The 22,354-nt window shown below is 41.6% G+C and overlaps 1 protein-coding gene across 1 annotated transcript in view; it reads left to right on the forward strand.

Moving 5' to 3' along the window:
- LOC141126605 (uncharacterized) overlaps positions 1-6,934 on the forward strand; it is a 111,506-nt gene extending 104,572 nt beyond the window's left edge. Inside the window, exon 4 of the mRNA XM_073612527.1 lies at positions 121-6,934. Coding sequence (XP_073468628.1) covers positions 121-1,445 — 1,325 coding nt within the window. The 3' untranslated portion in view covers positions 1,446-6,934. The remainder of the gene's footprint in view (positions 1-120) is intronic.
- The last annotated feature ends 15,420 nt before the right edge of the window (positions 6,935-22,354 follow it).

A 22,354-nucleotide genomic window follows, 5' to 3' on the forward strand; every position in this document is an offset into this window, starting at 1 on the left:
CAGTAAAGTCCAACCCATTTATACATAAGAGGAGTCATTTCCAGCTATTTGTTTTGGAATTTGAGAAAGATTTTACAATGGAGGCAAAACGTATCACACACCAGAAGGTTCACACTGGAGAGAGACCTTTTCGATGTTCAGAATGTGGCAAAGCTTTTAAACACAAGGCAGATCTTATCCGACACAAGAAGGTTCACACTGGAGAAAAGCCACATCAATGTTCTGAATGTGACAAAGCTTTTCAAACAAAATCACATCTTTTAAGACACATGATGATTCACAATGGAGAGAGACCATATAAGTGTTCCGAATGTGATAAAGCTTTTAAAACCAATGGAGAGCTTATCAAGCACCATAGGGTTCACACTGGAGAGAAGCCATATCAGTGTTCTGAATGTGATAAAGCTTTTACATGGAAGAACAACCTCATCGTACACAAGAGGATTCACACTGGAGAGAAACCATATGAGTGCTCTGAATGTGATAAAGCTTTTAGAGCCAACGGAGAGCTTATCAGACATCAAATGATTCACTCTGGAGAGAAGCCATATCAGTGTTTCGAATGTGATAAAGCTTTTGCACTCAAAAGAGGGCTTATCAAACACCAGATGATTCACATTGAAGAAAAACCATATCAATGTTCTGAATGTGACAAAGGTTTTACACAGAAGGCATCTCTTATTAGACACCAACATTTTCACACTGGAGAGAAGCCGTATCAATGCTCTGAATGTGATAAAGCTTTTACAAGGAGGGAATTACTTATCATACATGAAAGGATACACACTGGTGAGAAGGCTTATCATTGTTCTGAATGTGGAAAAACGTTTGCACATAAGGAAAATCTTAACAGACACCAGAAGATTCACACTGGAGAGAAGCCATATCAATGTTCTGAATGTAATAAAGCTTTTACAGTGAAGGCAGAGCTTATTATACACCAGGTGATTCACACTGGAGAGAAGCCATACCGGTGTTCTGAATGTGACAAAGCTTTTACAACTAAGGCATACCTTTTTAAACATAAAAGGATTCACACTGGCGAGAAGGCATATCAATGTCCTGAATGTGGAAAAATGTTTACATATAGGGAAAGCCTTATCATACACCAGAAGATTCACACTGGAGAGAAGCCATATCAGTGTTCAGAATGTGACAAAGCTTTTAAAAGGAAGTCATATCTTATTATACACCTGAGGCTTCACAATGGAGAGAAGCCATATCAATGTTCTGAATGTGACAAATCTTTTACACAGAAAGGTAATCTTATTACACACACGATGACTCACACTGGGGAGAAGCCATATCAGTGTCCTGAATGTGGCAAATGTTATAAAGTTAAAGAAGGGCTATTAAAACACCAGAGGATTCACAAGCTTCAGCTGCAGAAAGGAAACTCTGGAAGAAGGGGGAAGGTTAAAGGGGTAACAGCTAAGCCACAATGAAAGAGTTGTGTGTCTCATCAGTTTCATATCTCATGTCATCTTGTACGCTAGTAAACGAGTCAAAGGTATAATGCTACTTTAAAAAACAAACTAAAATCTGTGAACAAACAGGAAAATATCAGATGTAAGCACTGGGTTTAGTGCTTATGTCCATCAGACTCACACCTAGAAAGTTAATTATTTTATCATTTGACAATTTTTTTTAAAGTATCATCAATGACTGAACTCTGTTTCCTTATGTTTTTCATCTTTATCTTTTTTATGGAGCATTTACATATAGTTACATAGTAGACGAGGTTGAAAAAAGTCCATCAAGTCCAACCTATGTGTGTGATTATATGTCAGTATTACATTGTATATACCTGTATGTTGCGGTCATTCAGGTGCTTATCTAATAGTTTCTTGAAACTATCGATGTCCCCCACTGAGACCACTGCCTGTGGAAGGGAATTCCACATACTTGCCGCTCTTACAATAAAGAACCCTCAACGTAGTTTAAGGTTAAACCTCTTTTTTTCTAATTTTAATGAGTAGCCATGAGTCTTTTAAACTCTCTACTGCGAACAAGTTTTATTCCTATTGTGTGGTAACCAGTACGGTATTTGTATATTGAAATCCCCTCTCAAGCGTCTCTTCTCCAGAGAGAATAAGTTCAGTGCTCACAACCTTTCCTCATAACTAATATCCTCCAGACCATTTATTAGCTTTGTTGCCCTTCTTTGTACTCGCTCCATTTCCAGTACACCCTTCCTGAGGACTGGTGCCCAGAACTGGACAGCATACTCTAGGTGCGGCTGGACCAGAGTCTTGTAGAGCGGGAGAATTATCGTTTTATCTCTGGAGTTTATCCCCTTTTTAATGCCAATATTCTGTTTACTTTGTTAGCAGCAGCTTGGTATTGCATGCCATTGCTGAGCCTATCATCTACTAGGACCCCCAGGTCCTTTTCCATCCTGGATTCCCCCAGAGATTCTCCCCCCAGTGTATAGATTGCATTCAGATTTCTGCCACCCAAATGCATCATTTTACATTTTTCTACATTGAACCTCATTTTTCATGTAGTTGTCCACCCCATTAATTTGTTCAGATCTTTTTGCAAGGTTTCCACATCCTGCGGAGAAGTTATTGCCCTACTTAGCTTAGTATTGTCTGCAAATACAGAGATTGAACTGTTTACCCCATCCTCCAGGTCATTTATGAACAAATTAAAAAGGATTGGTCCCAGCACAGAAAGCTGGGGGACCCCACTACCCACCCCTGACCATTCCGAGTACTCCCCATTTATCACCACCCTCTGAACTCGCCCTTGTAGCCAGTTTTCAATCCATGTACTCACCCTATGGTCCATGCCAACTGACCTTATTTTGTAGAGTAAACGTTTATGGGGAACTGTGTCAAATGCTTTTGCAAAATCCAGATGCGAGAGCGATTCTTCATGAATCCATGCTGATTACTGCTAATGATACCGTTCTCATTACTAAAATCTTGTATATAGTCCCTTATCATCCCCTCCAAGAGTTTACATACTATTGATGTTAGGCTAACTGGTCTGTAATTCAGGATGTATTTTGGGCCCTTTTTAAATATTGGTGCTACATTGGCTTTTCTCCAATCAGCTGGTACCATTCCAGTCAATAGACTGTCTGTAAAAATTAGGAACAACGGTCTGGCAATCACTTGACTGAGTTCCCTAAGTACCCTCGGGTGCAAGCCATCTGGTCCTGGTGAGTTTTTGTTACTGAAGCCCCCCATTCCCTCGTGAAGACTGAGGAGAAGAATAAATTCAATACCTTCGCCATCTCCCCATCCTTTGTAAGCAGATGTCCTTCCTCATTCTTTATGGAGCCAATATGGTCTGTCCTCCCTTTTTTACTATTTACATACTTAAAGAATTTCTTGGGATTTTTTTTTGCTCTCCTCCGCTATGTGTTTTTCCTGTTCTATCTTAGCCGTCCTTATTGCACCCTTACAATTCTTGTTGCATTTCTTGTTGCATTCTTTATAAAGTCTGAATGCTGATGATGATTCCTCAACCCTGTATTTTTTGAAGGCCTTCTCCTTTGCTTTTATATGCATTTTTACATTGGAGTTAAGCCATCCAGGACTTTTGTTCACTCTTTTAATTTTATTACTCAATGGGATGCATTGGCTAATGCCCTTATTTAATATGCTCTTAAAGCAAACCCATCTCTCCTCGTGTTCCTATGATTTTATCCCAATTTATGCCTTCTAGCAAGGTTTGTAGTTTAGGGAAGTTGGCTCTTTTGAAATTCAGTGTCTTTGTATTCTTTTTATGTTTCCGATTTGTGTGATTAATACTAAAACTAATTGACCCGTGATCGCTGTTACCTAAATTGCCCCGTATTTCCACATCCGTGATCAGGTCTGTATTGTTGGTAATCAGTAGATCCAGCAATGCTTTATTTCTAGTTGGTGTGTCTACCATCTGACCCATAAAATTGTCCTGCAAGACATTAAGGAACTGGCGAGCCTTAGATGAATGTGCTTCATCCCTTTGGAGCTCTACCCATAAGGATTCCACCTCCTCTCTAGCTCCCTTAGCTATGACTGAACATGTAATGCATTTGCATCATTCACTAACTGAGCTGTGTTTCCAAATGTTTTTCTCATTGTCAGATCCTGAGCTGAAACCTTAACAATTCCCCAGTGACAGAGACTGGGTAGCAGTCAAACGGCATCTTGCCAAGCCTCTGAAGCCTCAGTGAGAGAGTACTTTCCAGGTTCTGCTGATTATTGCTATATCAGCAATCGTGAGTCCTCCAGCTAATAAGCCCATCTTGTCCACACTTCCCACTAAAGGTTTTACCTCCCCTCCTATGATCAATGCCCCCTTTTCATGTTCCACTTCCTCTTATAGATGACAGCGTTGCAGGCAGATCTGTCGCTGGGACATCAGCTAGGAAAAAGTCTCTGCTCAGTGAGAAAGCAACTTCTTAAGTTGGTGCAGGCTTTCTAACATCAAGCATTGGCTGTTTTATGGGATGAGTATAACTTACTGTATTTACTTTATTGACTCTGAGTGGGGATCTCCTTTTTTGGGGTAAACTTCAAATCAATATCAATAATTACAGAAATTGTGCAATCTGTCATTCCCTGAGCCTTTCTTTTTCTAAACCCCCTTGCAGTGGCAGCTGGTATTTTTTTTTGGAAGAGGGCGGCAAACAATCATTTGCCGCCACCCCCCTGGTCAGGTCACGGATGGCACAGAAGCCCTCACTCATCAGTCAGGGCCCACACTTACCCCATCTTGTGGGCAGCACTCTGGGAAGCAGCTTCTCTCCAGACGGCTGCTGTCTCGGCTTCCCAGCATCTCCTCCCTTCACCTCCTGACGGCCAATCCGATCAGATCTCCTTTCAGCCAATCAGGTGATGGGTCTCATGCCCCGCTTCCTGATTGGCCAGGAGGAGAACCAGTGTTACAATAGTGAATATTCATTTGCTATTGTCACACAACTGGGTGGGCTTCAGGCGCAGTGCTCTGTGTCCCAGGCCCACCCTTTTTTTGTAGCCTATTACAGCCTCTGGCTCTAATCACATGCTTCAAAAAACCATGGAGGCAGTGCCAGTGCGCCCCTAATGGATGAGCCGCCACTTTCCCCTTGAGTTCCTGAGCATTTTTTTTTATTTATGGTGATGTCTCAGTTCTGCACATTACATCTTTGAATTTTGTAGTCTACCCAAATGTAGGATACATCATTGTTTTTGGGGACAAATAGGGCTTTAGGAAATTTAGATACATATATTTTTATTTCATTTTTTTTCCTGTAATTTATCCCAGTCTGCTGATTAAAATAGTATCACTTTCATGCAATTGTTATGTAGTGTATCAGATATAAAACTGGTAAAACTCCAGTGAATGCCTGCATTTTGCTCTAGCAGAGCTTTATTCTACTTTGCACGATACATTGTGATGCATGAAATGTTTGTATGAATGGTTAATGTAATATTCAGTTGTATTGATGTAGAAATTATAACAATCCAAGACACTGCATTGCTGTACATACAAAACATTTTTTACTATTTTTTTTCTACACATTATTTTCCGCTGGCTGGAAATGGTTGGTGGAGACCAGATCCAGACCCCTCAGACATGTGTGCAGCAGCAGCTGACAACAACAATGGGGACTCGAGAGGTTAACATTTTTGTTTTTCTGATTCTCCCCCCTGACTCTGCAAGTAGATCCATTTTTTTCCACTTCCTGTAGAAGGCCATGCTGTCCATCAAAGAGGATAGATGGGTTGGGATAAACCAAATAACACTGCTGGTTGTACTTACAACTATCAGCTTTTATTCATTTAAACCTTTAATAATAATAAAAAAAAACTGCTGCTGTAACTGTTTAGAAGTGTTCAATAAAGTTTTGGCTTTTAATGTTTTTGTCTCTAACTTAACCACTTGCTGACCACCATGCATATATAGCAAGTGGTTATACCAAGATCATGGATGGGGCTCTGTGATGAAGCCAGAAGCAATGAGGATTGCGTCACTTCCAGTTTCAGAGCTGTCATTCCCTGACTGTTACAACCAGGGAAGCAGCTAATCAACTACAATCTGTGCTTGGTTAGCTGCCTTAGAGGGCAGCAGAGACATATTGGAGTTCATGGAAAAGACATAAAGACAACCTGTCACCTGCCCAACCCTCTTGTAATAGCAGTAAAGTTAAGTGGATAAAAAAAATAAACAGTAAAAAAATTTAAAAATACATACAAATAGTTAAAAAAAGGTTTAAAAGCCCCTCTTCACACACACATGCAAATAGAAACAAACACGTAGGTCTGCTCTCTCATGTAAACAATGATTGCACCACACATGTGAGGTATCGCTATGAAGATCAGAGAGAGCAATAATTCCAGGTCCATCATTGATGATTTACTCCACACTGATAACTTGTAGAGACTTTTAGGTCCCGTAGTTTGTCACCATTTCCCAGGTTCACGCAATTTTGAGTCATGTTCGGTATCTATTTACTCAATGCAACCCAATCTCTTATATTTTACCAAAAATGTGAGTATTATATTGTGGTTGTGTGCACTAAAATTCATTTTAGTCTATTTTTCCTGAAAATGTGTGTTTTAATAAACATTTTTTCTCCACTGCCTTTGATTTCAGAAAATATCCACTGTCTGGGGGTTCTAAGTAATTTTCTAGCAGAAATGCTGATTTTAACATTTATGTAAAAAAAATTTAAATATTCCCCCGGACAGCAAGTTCCTTTACTGTCCGGGCCATTTTTCAATTTTCTGCACCGTGATTTTGACTGACAATTAGTCATGCAACAATGTTCACAAATACATTTTATATAATTTTTGTTTTTAGAAATAGAGGTTTCTTTTGCTGGTATCTATTTGCCTGGTTTTTATTTCTTTACTATATAAATGGAAAAAGACTGAACATTTTTTTTTAAATTTCCTTTAGTTTCTGTTATAAAATTTTACAAATAAATCGTTCTTCGTAAATTCAGGCCAAACTGTATTCTGCTGCATTTATTTGCTCAAAAAAAAAATATATTGTATATTATGTTTTCTGTGTGAAAGTTATAGAGTCTACGGACTATGGTGAATATATATGAAATATAACATCCCTGATGTTCTGACTGCCTATCTCATTTATTGAGGTTCTAAAATTCCAGGACAGTACAAATATCACCAAAATATGACACCTTTTTGGAAAGTAGGCACTGCAAGCTATTTAGTAAGGAGTATGATGAGTTTATTTGAAGTTGTAATCTTTTGCCACATTCTTTTGGAAAATAAAAGGGTAAATTCAATTATTATTAAAGCTGTCACTTTAATAAGTTATTTACAATTTCACCCCAAAACACATTCTTCTACTTCCCCTGAGTATGGGGATACCACATGTGTGAAATGTTTTTGCTGCTTAGATGCATAAAGGGGCCCAAAATCCAAGGAGCGCCTTTAGGATTTCAAAGTGTGTTGTATCTAATTTCCTGACTACCTATCACATTTCTGGAGGCCCTGAAGTGCCAGGACGGGAGAAACATCTACAAAATGTCACTTTTACAAAGTAGACCCTTCACTGTACTGCCGAATAATAATATATTTCCCATACACAATATAGGAATGCATAGAATTACACACCAAAGCATTCACTGATGTTCCTCCTGAGTATGGGAATACTAAATATTTCAGACTTTTTTTATGCAGCCTAGCTGCATAGAGAGTCCCAAAATCCAAAGAGCACCTTCAGGCTTGCAAGGGGCATAAATTACACATCTTTTTTTTTTCACTTTTTATAATCTTTATTCATTTTCTTCACAGTTACAAATTCTGATACATTTTATATATATATATATATATATATATATATATATATATATATATATATATATATATATATATATATATATATATATATATATATATTAGCCACATTAAAATTAATACATGATAAAATTAAAAGTATTTCACAGTATTTAACCCCTTTGTCCCCCTATTTTATTTGCTACCCCCTTTAATCCCATCCCTCCCCTCCTTGCATATATTCTGGGTCTTACTTTCTCATACCCTTGTATATTTATTTCCACAGAACCTTCCGTAGCCTTTCTTTAATGCTTTACATAGGATATCCCATCTTTTCCAACCAGGGTTTCCACATTTTTTTTAAAGTCTTTGATATTTCTTCTCCTTCTATACACTGTTATCTCTCTCCATATCATCTCTGTTACTATGCTGACCCAGTCTCTTACCGATGGGGGTTTTTTTGCTTGCCATCTTTGTGCTATTAATTTTGAAGCTCCGTTTCAGGGTCTTGCCAATCTTCTTATAGCCTAGGCCATCTTTATGTAGAGCAACAATTCTTTTTTTCAGATCCTCAGAGAGTTCTTTGCCATGAGGTGCCATGTTGAACTTCCAATGACCAGTATGAGAGAGTGAGAGTGATAACACCAAATTTAACACACCTGCTCCCCATTCACACCTGAGACCTTGTAACACTAAACGAGTCACATGACAATGGGGAGGGAAAATGGCTAATTGGACCCAATTTGGACATTTTCACTTAGGGGTGTACTGACTTTTGTTGCCAGCGGTTTAGACATTAATGGCTGTGTGCTGAGTTATTTTGAGGGGACAGCAAATTTACACTGTTATACTGTACACTCACTACTTTACATTGTAGCAAAGTGTCACTTCAGTGTTGTCACATTAAAAGATAGAATAAAATATTTACAAAAATGTGAGGGGCGTACTCACTGTTGTGAGATACTGTATATACTTTTGATGCAGCTGCTTACCCTTTGCCCTCCATTGGAATTACATTCACACATACTACCTAGGCTGGGTATGTCCATATATGGTCCATGGCTGTATTGTCAGCCATGAAAAATTTGTGTTTTGTGTGCTGTGTATGAGATATAGCAATCTATATATATATCTGTCTCTTTTATTTGATAGTATTTGGAATATATCCTGAGTGGGGGTGACACTTTCTTATTTGCTCCCCCTTATTTGGGGTGTTTGTTTGGTGGCCCCTTGGTGGATTTTCCTGGCCCATCCAGCCTGCGGTGTCTTGGTCCTTTTGGTGTCTGACCGCATTAAATTAAACTTTTTGTTGGATCCTCCTGAGCTAAATTTTTACTTTTTAACTGTAAGTTAACATGATGAATATACACACTAAATGCCAAAACAATTGATATTGATAAAAATGGTCTGTGGATATCTTATGTATATATTTATTCTAGCAACCCATTATCACTGCACCTCTTCAAGCCCTTGAAGAAGCCGACAAAGACAAAATGCATCGGGATGAGCTACTCCCTCCTTGTGTGATATGTTTACATATATATGAAGTTATTTAATATTCATTGTAATATACTGTTTACAGACACAGGGAGGGTTCTATAACTTCGGGGGTACCTCTGTTTTTTTTTTATAATGTTTGATTGTGGAAGGTGTCATGGAGTCTTACTCTGAGCACACCCGGAAGAGGCAGCTATGAAGGCAGTTACATTAGCATGTAGACTAGGCCACCAGAATTGTTGGGAAATGGCCCAAAAGAGTGGATTCTTCCCAGGGTGGCCAGCAGCCTTGGGAGAATAGTAAGTCTGGAGCACGGCAGTACGAAGACTCTCTGGGACAAACCAGCGGTCACAAGGTTTCTCAGGTGTAGGGATAAGACCGATCGGGTGTTTGCCGAATAGCGAACCATTTGGGGTGTTCGCAGCAAATTGGAAAGTCACGGAACACCCTTGAGAAATCAAAAGTGCTAATTTTAAAGGCTTATATGCAAGTTATTGTCATAAAAAGTGTTTGAGGACCCGGGTCCTGCCCCAGGGGACATGTATCAATGCAAAAAAAAGTTTTAAAAATGGCCGTTTTTTCGGGGGCAGTGATTTTAATAATGCTTAAAGTGAAACAATGAAAGTGAAATATTCCTTTAAATTTCGAACCTGGGGGGTGTCCATAGTATGCCTGTAAAGTGGCACTTTTTCCCCATGTTTAGAACAGTCCCTGCACAAAATGACATTTCTAAAGGAAAAAAAGTCATTTAAAAGTAATAGCGGCTATAATGAATTGTCGGGTCTCGGCAATACAGATAAAAGTCATTGAAAAAAATGGCATGGGATCCCCCCAGTCCATTACCAGGCCCTTTGGGTCTGGTATGAATATTAAGGGGAACCCCCAACCAAAAGTAAAAAAAAAAAATGCGTGGGGGTCCCCCCAAATTCCATACCAGGCCCTTCAGGTCTAGTATGGATATTGCGGGGAACCCTGCGCCAATTTTTTTTTTAAAAGGGCGTAGGGATCCCCCTCAAAATCCATACCAGACCCTTAAGGTCTGGTATGGATTATAAGGGGAACCCCGTGCCAAAATTTAAAAAAAGAGAAGAAGATGAATGGACTTTGTGGGACATTTTCATTTATATTTTAATAAAGGACTTGTCCCAAAGTGTGTCCTTGTGTTTTTTTTTTTTAATTTCGACACTTTTTTGTGAAATGGTACGGGTACAATGTACCCGTTACCATTTCAAACAGGGGGGGCGGGATCTGGGGGTCCCCTTGTTAGAGGGGGATTCCAGATTCCGATAAGCCTCCCGCCCACAGACCCCCAAAACCACCGGGCAAGGGTTGTGGGGATGAGGTCCTTGTCCCCATCAACATGGGGACAAGGTGCTTTGGGGGCTACCCCAAAGCACCCTCCCCATGTTGAGGGCATGTGGCCTGGTACGGTTCAGGAGGGGGGCTCTCTTGTCCCCCCTCTTTTCCTGGGGCCTGTCATGTTGCGTTCTCAGATAAGGGTCTGGTATGGATTTTTGGGGGGACCCCATGCCATTTTTTAAAATTTAGGCATGAGGTTCTCCTTAAAATCCATACCAGACCTGAAGGGTCTGGTATTGATTTTGAGGGAGACCCCTATGCCATTTAAAAAAAAAATTGGTGCAGGGTTCCCCTTAATATCCATACCAGACCCAAAGGTCCTTGTAGTGGACTGGGGGGATCCCATGCCGTTTTTTTCAATTACTTTTATCTGTATTGCCGAGATCCGACAATTTACTATAGCCGCTATTACTTTTAAATTACTTTTTTTCCTTTAGAAATGTCACTTTGTGCAGGGACTGTTCTAAACATGAGGAAAAATGTGCCACTTTACAGGCATACTATAGAAACCCCCCAGGTACGAAATTTAAGGAATATTTCCCTTTTATTGTTTCACTTTAAGCATTAATAAAATCACTGCTCCCTGAAAAAATGGCTGTTTTTAAAACTTATTTTTGCATTGATACATGTCCTCTGGGGCAGGACCCAGGTCCCCAAACACTTTTTATGACAGTACCTAGCATATTAACCCTTAAAATTAGCACTTTTGATTTTTCACGTTCATGCCCCATTGACTTTAACGGTGTTCACGCGCTCGAACAAATTTTTTGCCTGTTCGCATGTTCTGCTGCGAACCGAACCGGGGGGGGGGGGTGTTCGGCTCATCCCTACTCAGGAGGAGCATGGATCTGAGCGACAAGAATTTTGTCACCCAAAAGGAGAAGTGAGACTGGTGCGAACCGTAGCCAGAATACAATCAGGAGGAATCACAGGAACCGGAACAGACTCCATCTTGAAAGTGGAGGAAAATTGTCATGACAAAACGTCAGCCCTTACATTCTTAGTACCGGGTAAGAATGAGACAATGTAATTGAAACTAGACAAGAAAAGAGCCCATTGCGCCCTTCTGGGAGAGAGTCGTTTAGCCTCAGACAAGAATGTGGAGCTTCTTATGGTCAGTAAGGATAAGAACTGGCACAGTGGTACCTTCGCAGAGATTTCTCCATTCTTTTAGGGCTAAAATGATCGCCAACAGCTCTCTGTTACCAATCTCATCATTGCACTCCGCAGGTGACAATTTCTTGGAAAAGTAGCCACAAGGATGCATAGCGCTCTCAGAGATAGGACGTTGAGATAGAAGAACGGCAACTCCAGTCTCAGAAGCATCAATCTCAAAGATAAAAAGGTAACGTAGAATCAGGATGTACCAACTCAGGAGCAGAAACAAAGGCAGCCTTGAGACTCTCAAAGGTCTTAATGGATTCCGGAGACCAACTCTGTGGGTTACCGTCCTTTCTGGTCATATCAGTCAGGGGCTTGACCAGAGACGAGAAGTTACGAATAAACTTCCAATAATAGTTGGCAAAGCCAAGAAAATGCTGCAGAGGACTTAAAATCCATGGGTCAGGGCTACTGTAGGACTGCTGAAAGTTTCTCTGGGTCCATTGAAAAACCAGCAGTGGAAATGACATAACCCAGGAATGTAACCTGTTCGTGATGGAATTCGCACTTCTCCAATTTACAAAACAAATTGTTCTCTCTTTTCTGAAGCACACGACAGACATCTGTGTGGTGGCTCTCCAGGGACTTGGAAAATATGAGGATATCATCGAGATAAACCACCATACATAACTGCAACAAATCTCGAAGGACATCATTAATTAATTCCTGGAAAACTGTTGGGGCGTTACAAAGGCCAAAAGGCATTGCGAGAGACTCATAATGGCCTGTTCTAGTATTAAATGCAGTTTTCCACTCGTCGCCCTCCTAAATCCTCACAAGATTGTATGCCCCTCTCAAATCAAGCTTTGTGAAAACCGTTGCTCCCTTGAGGCGGTCAAATAACTCTGTAATCAATGTAATCGGATAGGCATTCTTGATCGTGAAACGATTGAGACCCCTATAATCAATACAAGGTCTCAGTTCACCACTCCTCTTCTTCACAAAGAAGAAACCAGCATTAGTAGGAGATGAGGATTTGCAGATGAAACCTAAAGAAAATGCACCTGCAACATACTCCTCCATGGCCCTATCCTCCAAGACTGACAAAGGGTAAACCCGGCCACAAGGGGGGTATGGCACCAGGTTGAAGGTAAATTGTGCAATCACATGACTGGTGTGGAGGCAAACTACCGGCTTGACCTTTGTCAAAGACATCGCTAAAATTGCGGTACTCCTCTGGCAGGGAGAACAATGAAGAGGTGCACTGGACCTTGGCTACCTTCTGGAAGCACATGTCTTACTGTATTGTGAAACAAGGAAGGGTGGGGGAGTAGGGCAATTGCTGAGGCTGACCATACAAATTATTCCCACTCAAATGGTTAAGGTGGACTATCTCTGTACTGATAACTAATTTTATATATTAACTATGTTGTTGTTTATCTATTACATATAAAAATAACAACATACAAAATTCAATTTATTGTAATAATCAATAAACAAATACTCAGGGTCCCCCCAAGAGGTATCTGTTGATGTATGTGTCTCAAAGATTGACATTTCCTCTACTAGTTTTGCGGTACATACACCACTTCCTCAGGAGGAATAATCTATTAGACAAATAGTTGAATAAAGCAATTGAAAAACGTATACAGTTATGGTTCAAAAAACCCCCAAAACATAAAAAGAGCGAGTTGCTCACCTGACGGGTCAATGGTCAAGTGTGGAACCAGGGGGCTCGAAAAAGGCCCCCCCCCGGCGCCAGACAAGGGGGATTATGTGGAAAATTGTTCTAGATAAAAGGGAAAAATAATGATGGGAGGGCATATCATACATAGTCACTCCACAGTTAGCGAGAATGAGAAGGGAAAAGGAAGGAAAAAGGGGGGGGGCAGAAGGGGGAGGAAAGGAGAGAAAGGGGGAGGGTGGTGTTGTAAGGGAGGGAGAAGAGGGAAGGGGGGTAAAGTGAGGGAAGAAGGGAAAAAGGGGAAGGAAAAAGGGAGGACAAGGGGGAAAGAAGAGTGAAATGGATGGAGGAAGAGGAGTGAGTGAAGGAGAAATAAGGGGGGGGGAGGGGAAAAGGCAAACCAGATGGATAATAAGGTAGGAAAGAGGGGTGGGAAATAGGGAAGAAAGGGGGAAAAAAGGAGGGAGAGGGAAGGATGAGGGGGAAGAGAAAAGGGTAAAAAATGAAGGGGGAGGGGAAAAAGGGGGGTGTTGTAAGGGAGGGAGAAGGAGAAGAGGAAGGGGGTAAAATGAGAGGAGAAGGGGAAAAGGGGAAGGAAAAGAGAGAACAAGGGGGAAAGAAGAATGAAATGGAAAATGGATAGAGGAAGATGAGTGAGTAAAGGAGAAATAAGGGGGGAGGGGGAGGAGGGGGAAGGAAGGGAAAAGGCAAACCAGATGGATAATAAGGTAGGAAAGAGGGGGTGGGAGGGGAAGGGAAGAAAGGGAAAAAAAGGGGGGTTGGAACAGGGGGGAGGGGAAAGGAAGAGGGGGAACAGAAAAGGGTAGAAAAAGAAGGGGGAGGGGGAAAAGGGAAGAGGGGAAAAAAGGGAAAGGAAGGAGAGGGGAAGGGAGGATGGAAGAGCCAGGGGATAGAGATGTAGGGATGACTATGGGGTATGCCAGGGAGCAAAATAACTCACCTATAAGCCAGCAATACAGGTAATCAAAATATTTCAAAACTCCAGGGGAATTTCAGCCAAGAAAGTGTTTAACAGGAACACAGGAGAGCATCTCTAGAGATGTGACCAAGGCAAAGGCAGAGATAATCTGGGCTGGACGGCTTAAGTAGGCAGGACTGATGAACAGGATATCACCAACAGGTGAGTCACTGTGGAGAGAAAGGAGCTAGCAATTAGCCGACAGCTGAGCGGCCAGCTTTGAGAAGGAAGGACTGAGCCTAGCGCCGACACCTTATCAGAAAGGTAGCAGCCCTAGACCCCAATGGAGTCTATCGCTTACCACCTACAATTGGGATACAACCCATTGGAAGCAATTCCCCCTATACCTGCTGTGACGGGAGTCACTTTGGGTGGGGGGGCTTGTGTTTTCACTGTACAGCCACACTGAAATGTTGTATATATTGTGTGTTGTCTCATGCTGTTGGGCTCTTTGCTGGGATTGTTTGGGGTGTGGTTGTATTCCATTGTTCTATTGTGTCTGTCTGGCATACACCAATTGAGTAACATGCTGCTAGGCAGCCTCGAGCGGCACCAGTCTGCCGCTGGTTGCTGCTGTAGGAACTGGCAATTGCAAAAGCAGGGTGGCCATGGAGTGAGCCGATGCAGCTTACTTTGTTTTAGCTGCAGGGGGAAGGCGGAGTTATACCATCTAAGGCCAGATGCTGGTTTGGGCGCCACACCAATCGTAGCTCAGGCATGTGAAAGAGCTGTGCTGTGTGTAGCCTGCAAGACTGCTCAGTGCTCACTGTGAAAAGATTTGGAAACAAGTTGTTAGACATCACAATGGTAAATTGATTGACAATGTTGCTGAACGTGGACCTGTGCTGTGACTGTCTCTTTGTTGGATTGGGCTCTCTTGTCTTCTTGTTTTGGAATTTTTACATTTTCTTTAGACCTGCTAAGGGAAGATAGATTGGGGACATTGAAAGGGTAGTGCAAAGGGGCAGACTGATAACTCATGGGGGCCCCCGGGCAATAGGAGATTATGGGGACCCCAGGCAATCAGAGATTATGGGGCCACACAGTATACACACACACACAGTATACACATACATGTACACACAGTATACACAGACAGATGTAAAAAAAACAGATTTATACATACTGTCCCTGGTTTTACTGAGGCTGGCAACTCTGATGGGGCCCCCTAGTGGCCCAGGGCCCTTGGGCAGTGCCCAAGTGGCTCAATGGTCAGTCCTCCCCTGGTAGTGCAGTTAGTGTTATTGTAAGGTTCTGCTCAAAAGAGTCTACTTTGTTGTGGTGACAGGCTTCATATTTTTTGGCAAAAATATAAATCATTACTGTTAAATCTTGAAAGCACTGATGACTTGGAATACACTTTTCATGTTCATATACTGTATTAGGTTGTAAAAGTGGGTGCACTGAAGGACTCAGTGGGATGGCCAGTGGGCAGATTTAGTGTCCACCAGTGGGCGGGCCCTGGGAAAGGTTTCATGGTCAAGCCCACAGGCCCAGGTCTAAAGCTTTTGTAAGGGGCCCCACAATTTATGATGGCTGCCCTGACCCTAGCACCAAAATAATCCCATGCAGTTGTTTATTGCCTGTCCTATGAACAATCCTCCTTCCTTCTGAGCCTGAGAGCTGCCGGTGGGGGTGTCTCGCTTTCGGCTCTCATTCACTCCACGAGTCAAATCAAGGCTACAATGATTGGAGGAGATACTTCCCCTGTCGAAGCTCTCTCATGAACCAGAACGCTTATGTGTCCTCATTTAGGAGACAGCGTGTGAGGTCAAGAATGGGGGAGGGATGGAGCAGGGCTGAGAGAACAAACACCAACAATGGAATGAGGAAGTACCTGTCTGTAGACACATTTGGCTGCAGTGAGCAGATGTTGTCAGTGGAAGAGAGGAGGATTGCTGAAGGTCTGGACTGGAAAATTGTTTCCAATCAGGCATTCAGCAATCTGAGAAATGGTTAATATAAAAGTTTATTATATTGTTTAAATAAATAAAGGGGAGTTTTTTTTTATTTTTGACAGGAGTCCCACTTTAAAGCCTAAGGATACTCCTTGGAGTTTGGTCCCCTCTATGCATCAGCTTGAAAGTTTCACACATGTGGTATCACCATACTCAAGGAGAGTAGAAGAAGAAGAATGTGTTTTGGGGTGTAATTGTTTATGCTGTGTGTGAGAAAAAACTTGTTGAAATGACAATTTTGTGAAATCAAATAAAATTTTATTTAGTTTCTTCATTTTACATAAACTTGTGGCACAAAATTACAACTTCAAAATATCCACAATGTTTCTTACTAAATACTAGACATGTGCAGAATGGAAAATAATAATTTTGCATAGATTCGTTATGTCACTAATTTTGTTTTCAGATGGAATTAGTTTAGTTTGGTTTCAGAATTTGTTTACATGAAATTTAATTTTGTTTTCATTAAAATTGACTTTATTTATTAATTTTCTAACGAATTCCAACTTTTTAGAACAATTAGAATTTGGATTGGTCGAAAAACGATTGACTGATTCAAATTCTGTGTGAAGAAATACTGTATTTATCAGGGGAAAATCGCGGGTGCGTGTTATACGCCGATCCTCTGCGATCCTGAGCTTCATAATCGCCGACCGCGATTTGAAAATGGCGCTGCCGGCGCCAAAATACACAGAGCCGGTCCTTGGCTCTTCTCGGCCACTTTCAGCTTCATTCAAGCGCCGCCTGAACCAAGCCGAGGGTACTCGGCTAGGTTCGGATAGCTCCGCTCACAGTCACACCCATCCCGGGCGGGACTACGAGTGGAGCCGAAAGTGAACGAGAGCCGCTGAGAAGAGCCGAGGACCGGCTCTCTGTATTTCGGCGCCGGCGGCACCATTTTCAAATCGCGGTCAGTGATTTTGAAGCTCAGGATCGCAGGGGATCCATTTTCAAACTGCAGTGACAATGAAAAGTCACTGCAGTTTAACTGCAGCCTGAGCAAGGCTGAAAATGGACACAGAAAGCTGCAGATCAGCACTGAAAAAGCTGCAAGGCTGCAAATGACACTAATGCCACGTACACACGGTCGGACTTTTCGTCTGCAAAAGTCCAACAGCCTGTCCGACAAAAGTCTGTCGAAAGTCTGTCGGACTTTTGGCAGACTTGCGGCAGACTTTCTTACGAGCGGACTTGCCTACATACGATCACACAAAAGTCCGACGGATTCGTACGTGATGACGTACACCGGACTAAAATAAGGAAGTGGATAGCCAGTAGCCAATAGCTGCCCTAGCGTGGGTTTTTGCCCGTCGGACTAGCACACAGACGAGTGGATTTCTGGGTCCGGCGTAGTTACGACGTAAAGATTTGAAGCATGTTTCAAATCTAAAGTTCGTCAAATTTGAGGCTGGAAAAGTCCGCTGAAAGTCCGGGGAAACCCACACATGACCGGATTGTCAGCAGCTTTAGTCCATCGGACTTTTGTAGAGGAAAAGTCCGACCGCGTGTACGCGGCATAAGGCTGCTGACTGCAAGGCTGCAAATGACTGCAAGGCTGCAAATGACACTGGACAAGCATGCAGATGGACACTGTGCAAGGCTGTATTGATGGGCATTTAAATGTAAGTTTTTTTCCTTAAAACATTTTTTTCCTTATAATTCCCTCCTAAACTTGGGGTGCGTGTTATACGCCGGCGCGTGTTATATGCCGATAAATACGGTAGCTGGTTGTTAAACAGTGGGTCGGGAAGCTGGCTGCCCACGTCCTTAACCATGATGCTAAATAGGAGGAAAAATGGACTTTATAGGCATGTATATAAAAGTTTAAAATTTTACTAACTCACATATGTACACGTACACGTATGTACATGAACTCAGTAAAAACATATGGTGCTTAAAGCACCATATGTTTTTGGTGAGTTCATGTACATATCTGTATTACCATGTCAAAGGTGTATTGTATTTTAATTCTGGATATATATCTCTCTAGATAGAATTAACAAAGCTCCTGAAGAAATGACAACAGGTCACGAAACATGTAGAGTGAGCACATCTTTTTAATCTATGAGGACTGTGGGACTCACCAAGAGGCATGCTACATCACAGTGTGGGCATTTTCTCCATATTGCCACACAGGAAGTATCATTGTAGTGTTACCTCTGGGGTTGTACACAGTGTCCCGTATTGCTTTAATAGAATTTATTTTTGTTGTATATGTATGTACTTTATGTGAATTATTAAAATGTATACTTTTTTATACGTGCCTATAAAGTCCATTTTTCCTCTATTTAGCATCTACAGTTTACTTAGGATGTGGCACAGGTGTATTAAGGTGTTTGATTGCCAGCTTAGGGCTATGCAATCAATTTAGTCTCTTAACAACCATGAGTTATCATTTGTCAGTGGGCCACTGACAGATGAATGTAAAGAAAAGAAAGGTGGAATTGCCCGGCAATAGAAAAACGCAAAAAAAAAAAAAAAAAAGTAATTGGGCCCCCCAAAGTCCATACCAGACCCGGCAGGTCAGGAAAGGGGAGGGGAACATCAAGCGCCCCCCTCCCAAACCATACCTGGCCACATGCCCTCAACATGGGGGGGTGGGTGCTTTGGGTCGGGGGGGCTCTGCTCTGGTATAGATTTTGGGGGGACCTTACGCCATTTTTAAACATTTTTATATTGCCAGGCAATGCCGGCATTCTTTTCTTTACATTCATCTGTCAGTGGGGAAACCCGCTGACATATGAGGACTCATGGTTGGTAAGAACACCGGCGGCTGGCTTCCCAGCCCACTGCTTAACAATCAGCTATTTCTTCACACAGAATTCAAATTGGTCAATCGTTTTTCAACCAAACCCAATTCTTATTGTCCTGAAAAGTTGGAATTCATTAGAAAATGAATAAAACAAAAAAAAAATGTATTGGATTTCAATGACATTCGTTACTATTCATTATTATTTCATTCGCAGATTCAGAATAACCAAAAATTTGTCCAAATTTGTATTCGGGACAAAAACGAATTGCACGTGTCTACTAAATATCTTGGACTGCCTATTTTCAAAAAAGAGGTCATTGGGAGTATTTGTACTATCCTGGCATTATAGGGCCTCAAGAAATGAGATAGGCAGTCAGTACATCAGGATTGGTCAATTATCAAATAAATATACTATAGTCTATAACTTTTAAACAGACTAAACGATATACACAGATATTTTTTAAACAAAAGCAATGTAGCAGAATACATTTTGGCCTAAATCTATGAAGAAATTATTTACAAAGCTTAAAAGCAAAAATTAAAAAGGACACAGGCTCTTTTTTTCCAAAATTATTATATAGTAAAAAGTAAAACACTCAGTGGTGATTAAATACCACCAAAAAGGTGTTTCTATGTGTCTCAAAAAAATGATATCAAATCCATTTGAGTACAGTGTTCCATGATTGAGTAAATGTCTCTGTACTGAAAACCGGAAAATGGCCGGGACAGGAAGGGGGTTTACCATGCCGGTCTTCAAATGGTTAACAAAGTGACAAGAAAAAGTAAACCCCAACTTCAGCTAACACTTCTAAATCAGTTACAGCAACAGTTTGTTTTGGAAAAAAGGGGTTTAAACCATATGAATAAAATCTGACAGTTGTTATTCGGTGGGTCCCGACCCCTCCAACTGCCATCATTGATTGACAGCTTGTGAAAAATGTTACAACAGAGACTTAGAAAAATAAAAAAAAAAACTGTTAACCACTTGAGCCCCCATTGTTCATTTAAATTGGCACTGGGATAGCGGCCATTTGTCCCAGTGTGGTTTTAAAACATCACCTGGTCTCAGCAGCTCCTGTTGGTTATGGTGGGTCTGTGACAGTTGGCATCCAACCTTTGCCCAGAAGCTGAAATGATTAAGTAAAAGGGCGGGACACATATCTGTTCTAGCTCTGTCCTCTCCTGCAGCAATAGATTGTTTAATACCTAACCACTTGCTTACTGGGCACCTTTACCCCCTTCCTGCCCAGGCCAATTTTCAGCTTTCAGCGCTGTCACACTTTCAATGACAATTGCGCGGTCATGTAACACTGTACCCATATGACATTTTTATATTTTTTTTTCCCACAGAAATAGAGCTTTTTTTTGGTGGTATTTAATCATCACTGGGGTTATTTTTTGCTAAACAAAAAAGACCAAAAATTTTGAAAATAAAAACAATTTTTCATAATTTGTTATAAAATTTTGCAAACAAGTAATTTTTTTCCTTCATTGATGCACGCTGATAGGCTGCACTGATGGGCACTGATAGGTGGCATTGATGGGCACTGGTAGGAGAGACTGATGATGCACTGACTGGCAGCACTGATGGGCACTGGTAGGTGAGACCGATGAGGCACTGACTGGCAGCACTGGTGGGCACTAATTAGCAGCACTTTTGGCAAATGTTGGGACCAATGTCCCTTTAACAGAAGCAAATTATCTGCTTTATGCTTTTCTCCTCATGCTAGCAGCAACCAACTTCTGTTTACATCTTTTGATCAGCTCTCATAGGCTCACAGCTAATCACGTGGTAAATGACCCTTTACTGTGATTGCCCCTTTACCCTGATCTCTGTTCAGCTGAGTCCATAGGAGTCAGCAATCACAGAGTGCACTTTCCGCACTGCAGGGGGGTTGCGGGCTGTGTGAGCATGGGCATGGGAGGACGTCCATGACTGGGCGGGAACATGTTAAACAGCCCTCGTTGGATCTCGCCAATCTTAACAAACTATGCCACACCTTGCTCCCTTTTAACACCAAACTCCTTAAAGTCTGGTCTAGAACCAGCCAAGCAACCATTATACTAAGAATAACCTTCTTGATCTCCTTCAGTATTGATTTTGCCCTCAACAATCCACAGAAACTGCTAACCTAAAACTCGCACATGATTTACTAATGTCTAAAACCAATGGACACTATTCTGTACTCCCACTCTTGGACCTCTCTGCTGCCTTTTACAAAGTTGACAACCTCCTCTTCTTCAAAAAACTCCTTTCCATTGGCCTCCATGACTGTACTCTTCACTGGTTCTCATTCTACCTATCCCACCACACCTTCAGAGTCTTACATTTCTACTTCCTCCTCTCCTCTTCCCTTTCTCTGTTGGGGTCCCCCAAGGTTCTGTTCTTGGCCCTATCCTATTTTCCATCTATACCACCTCCCTGGGTTAAATGATAGCCTCCCATGGCTTCCAATACCATTTCTATGCTGATGACACCTAAATCTCTCTACATCTCAGCTCACTCCATCAGTCTTATCACGCATCACTAATTTACAGACATATCAGCCTGGATGTCACAACACTTCCTCAAACTCAATCTACCCAAAATTGAGCTCATAATATTTCCTCCCACATGTGCCTCTTCCCCTGACTTTTTTGTCAAGATCGATGGCACAGCCATCAACCCATCCCCCATGCCAGGGTGTTAGGTGTAATCCTGGACTATGAACTATCCTTTCAGCCCCACATCCAATTAATTGTCCAAAGCTTGCCACTTTAACCTCCGCAACATTTCCAAAATACGTCCCTTCCTAACTGACACCACAATGCTCCCAATTCACTCCCTGGTTATCTCTCACCTTGATTACTGCAACTCCCTCCTCATTGGATTACCTTTACATAGGCTATCCCCCTTCAGTCCATTCTGAATGTTGCTGCCAAACTCATCCACCTTACAAACTGCTCAGCATCTGCTACCCATCTCTTCCAATCCCTCCATTGTCTGCCGCTCTCCCAACAAATTAAATTTAAAATACAAACAATAAAACTTACAAAGCCACCCAGAACTCTGCCCCCAGCTACATCACTAACCTACTCTCAAAATACCAACCAAATAGTTCTCTTCATTCCTCCCAAGACCTCCTGCTCTCTAGCTCCCTCGTCTGTCTCTCATTCTGTATTTTAACGATAAAAAGAAGAAATATTTTCATTTAAAAAAAAAAATTTAATGTTGCACTAACAATTTACATAAACATTGTGTGCATCGCGTTGTAGTGTAGAAAGGGGAATAAAGCTCTGCAAAAGAAAAATGCAGAC

This window comes from Aquarana catesbeiana, linkage group LG02 (assembly GCF_042186555.1).
Source record: "Aquarana catesbeiana isolate 2022-GZ linkage group LG02, ASM4218655v1, whole genome shotgun sequence".
NCBI lineage: Eukaryota > Metazoa > Chordata > Amphibia > Anura > Ranidae > Aquarana > Aquarana catesbeiana.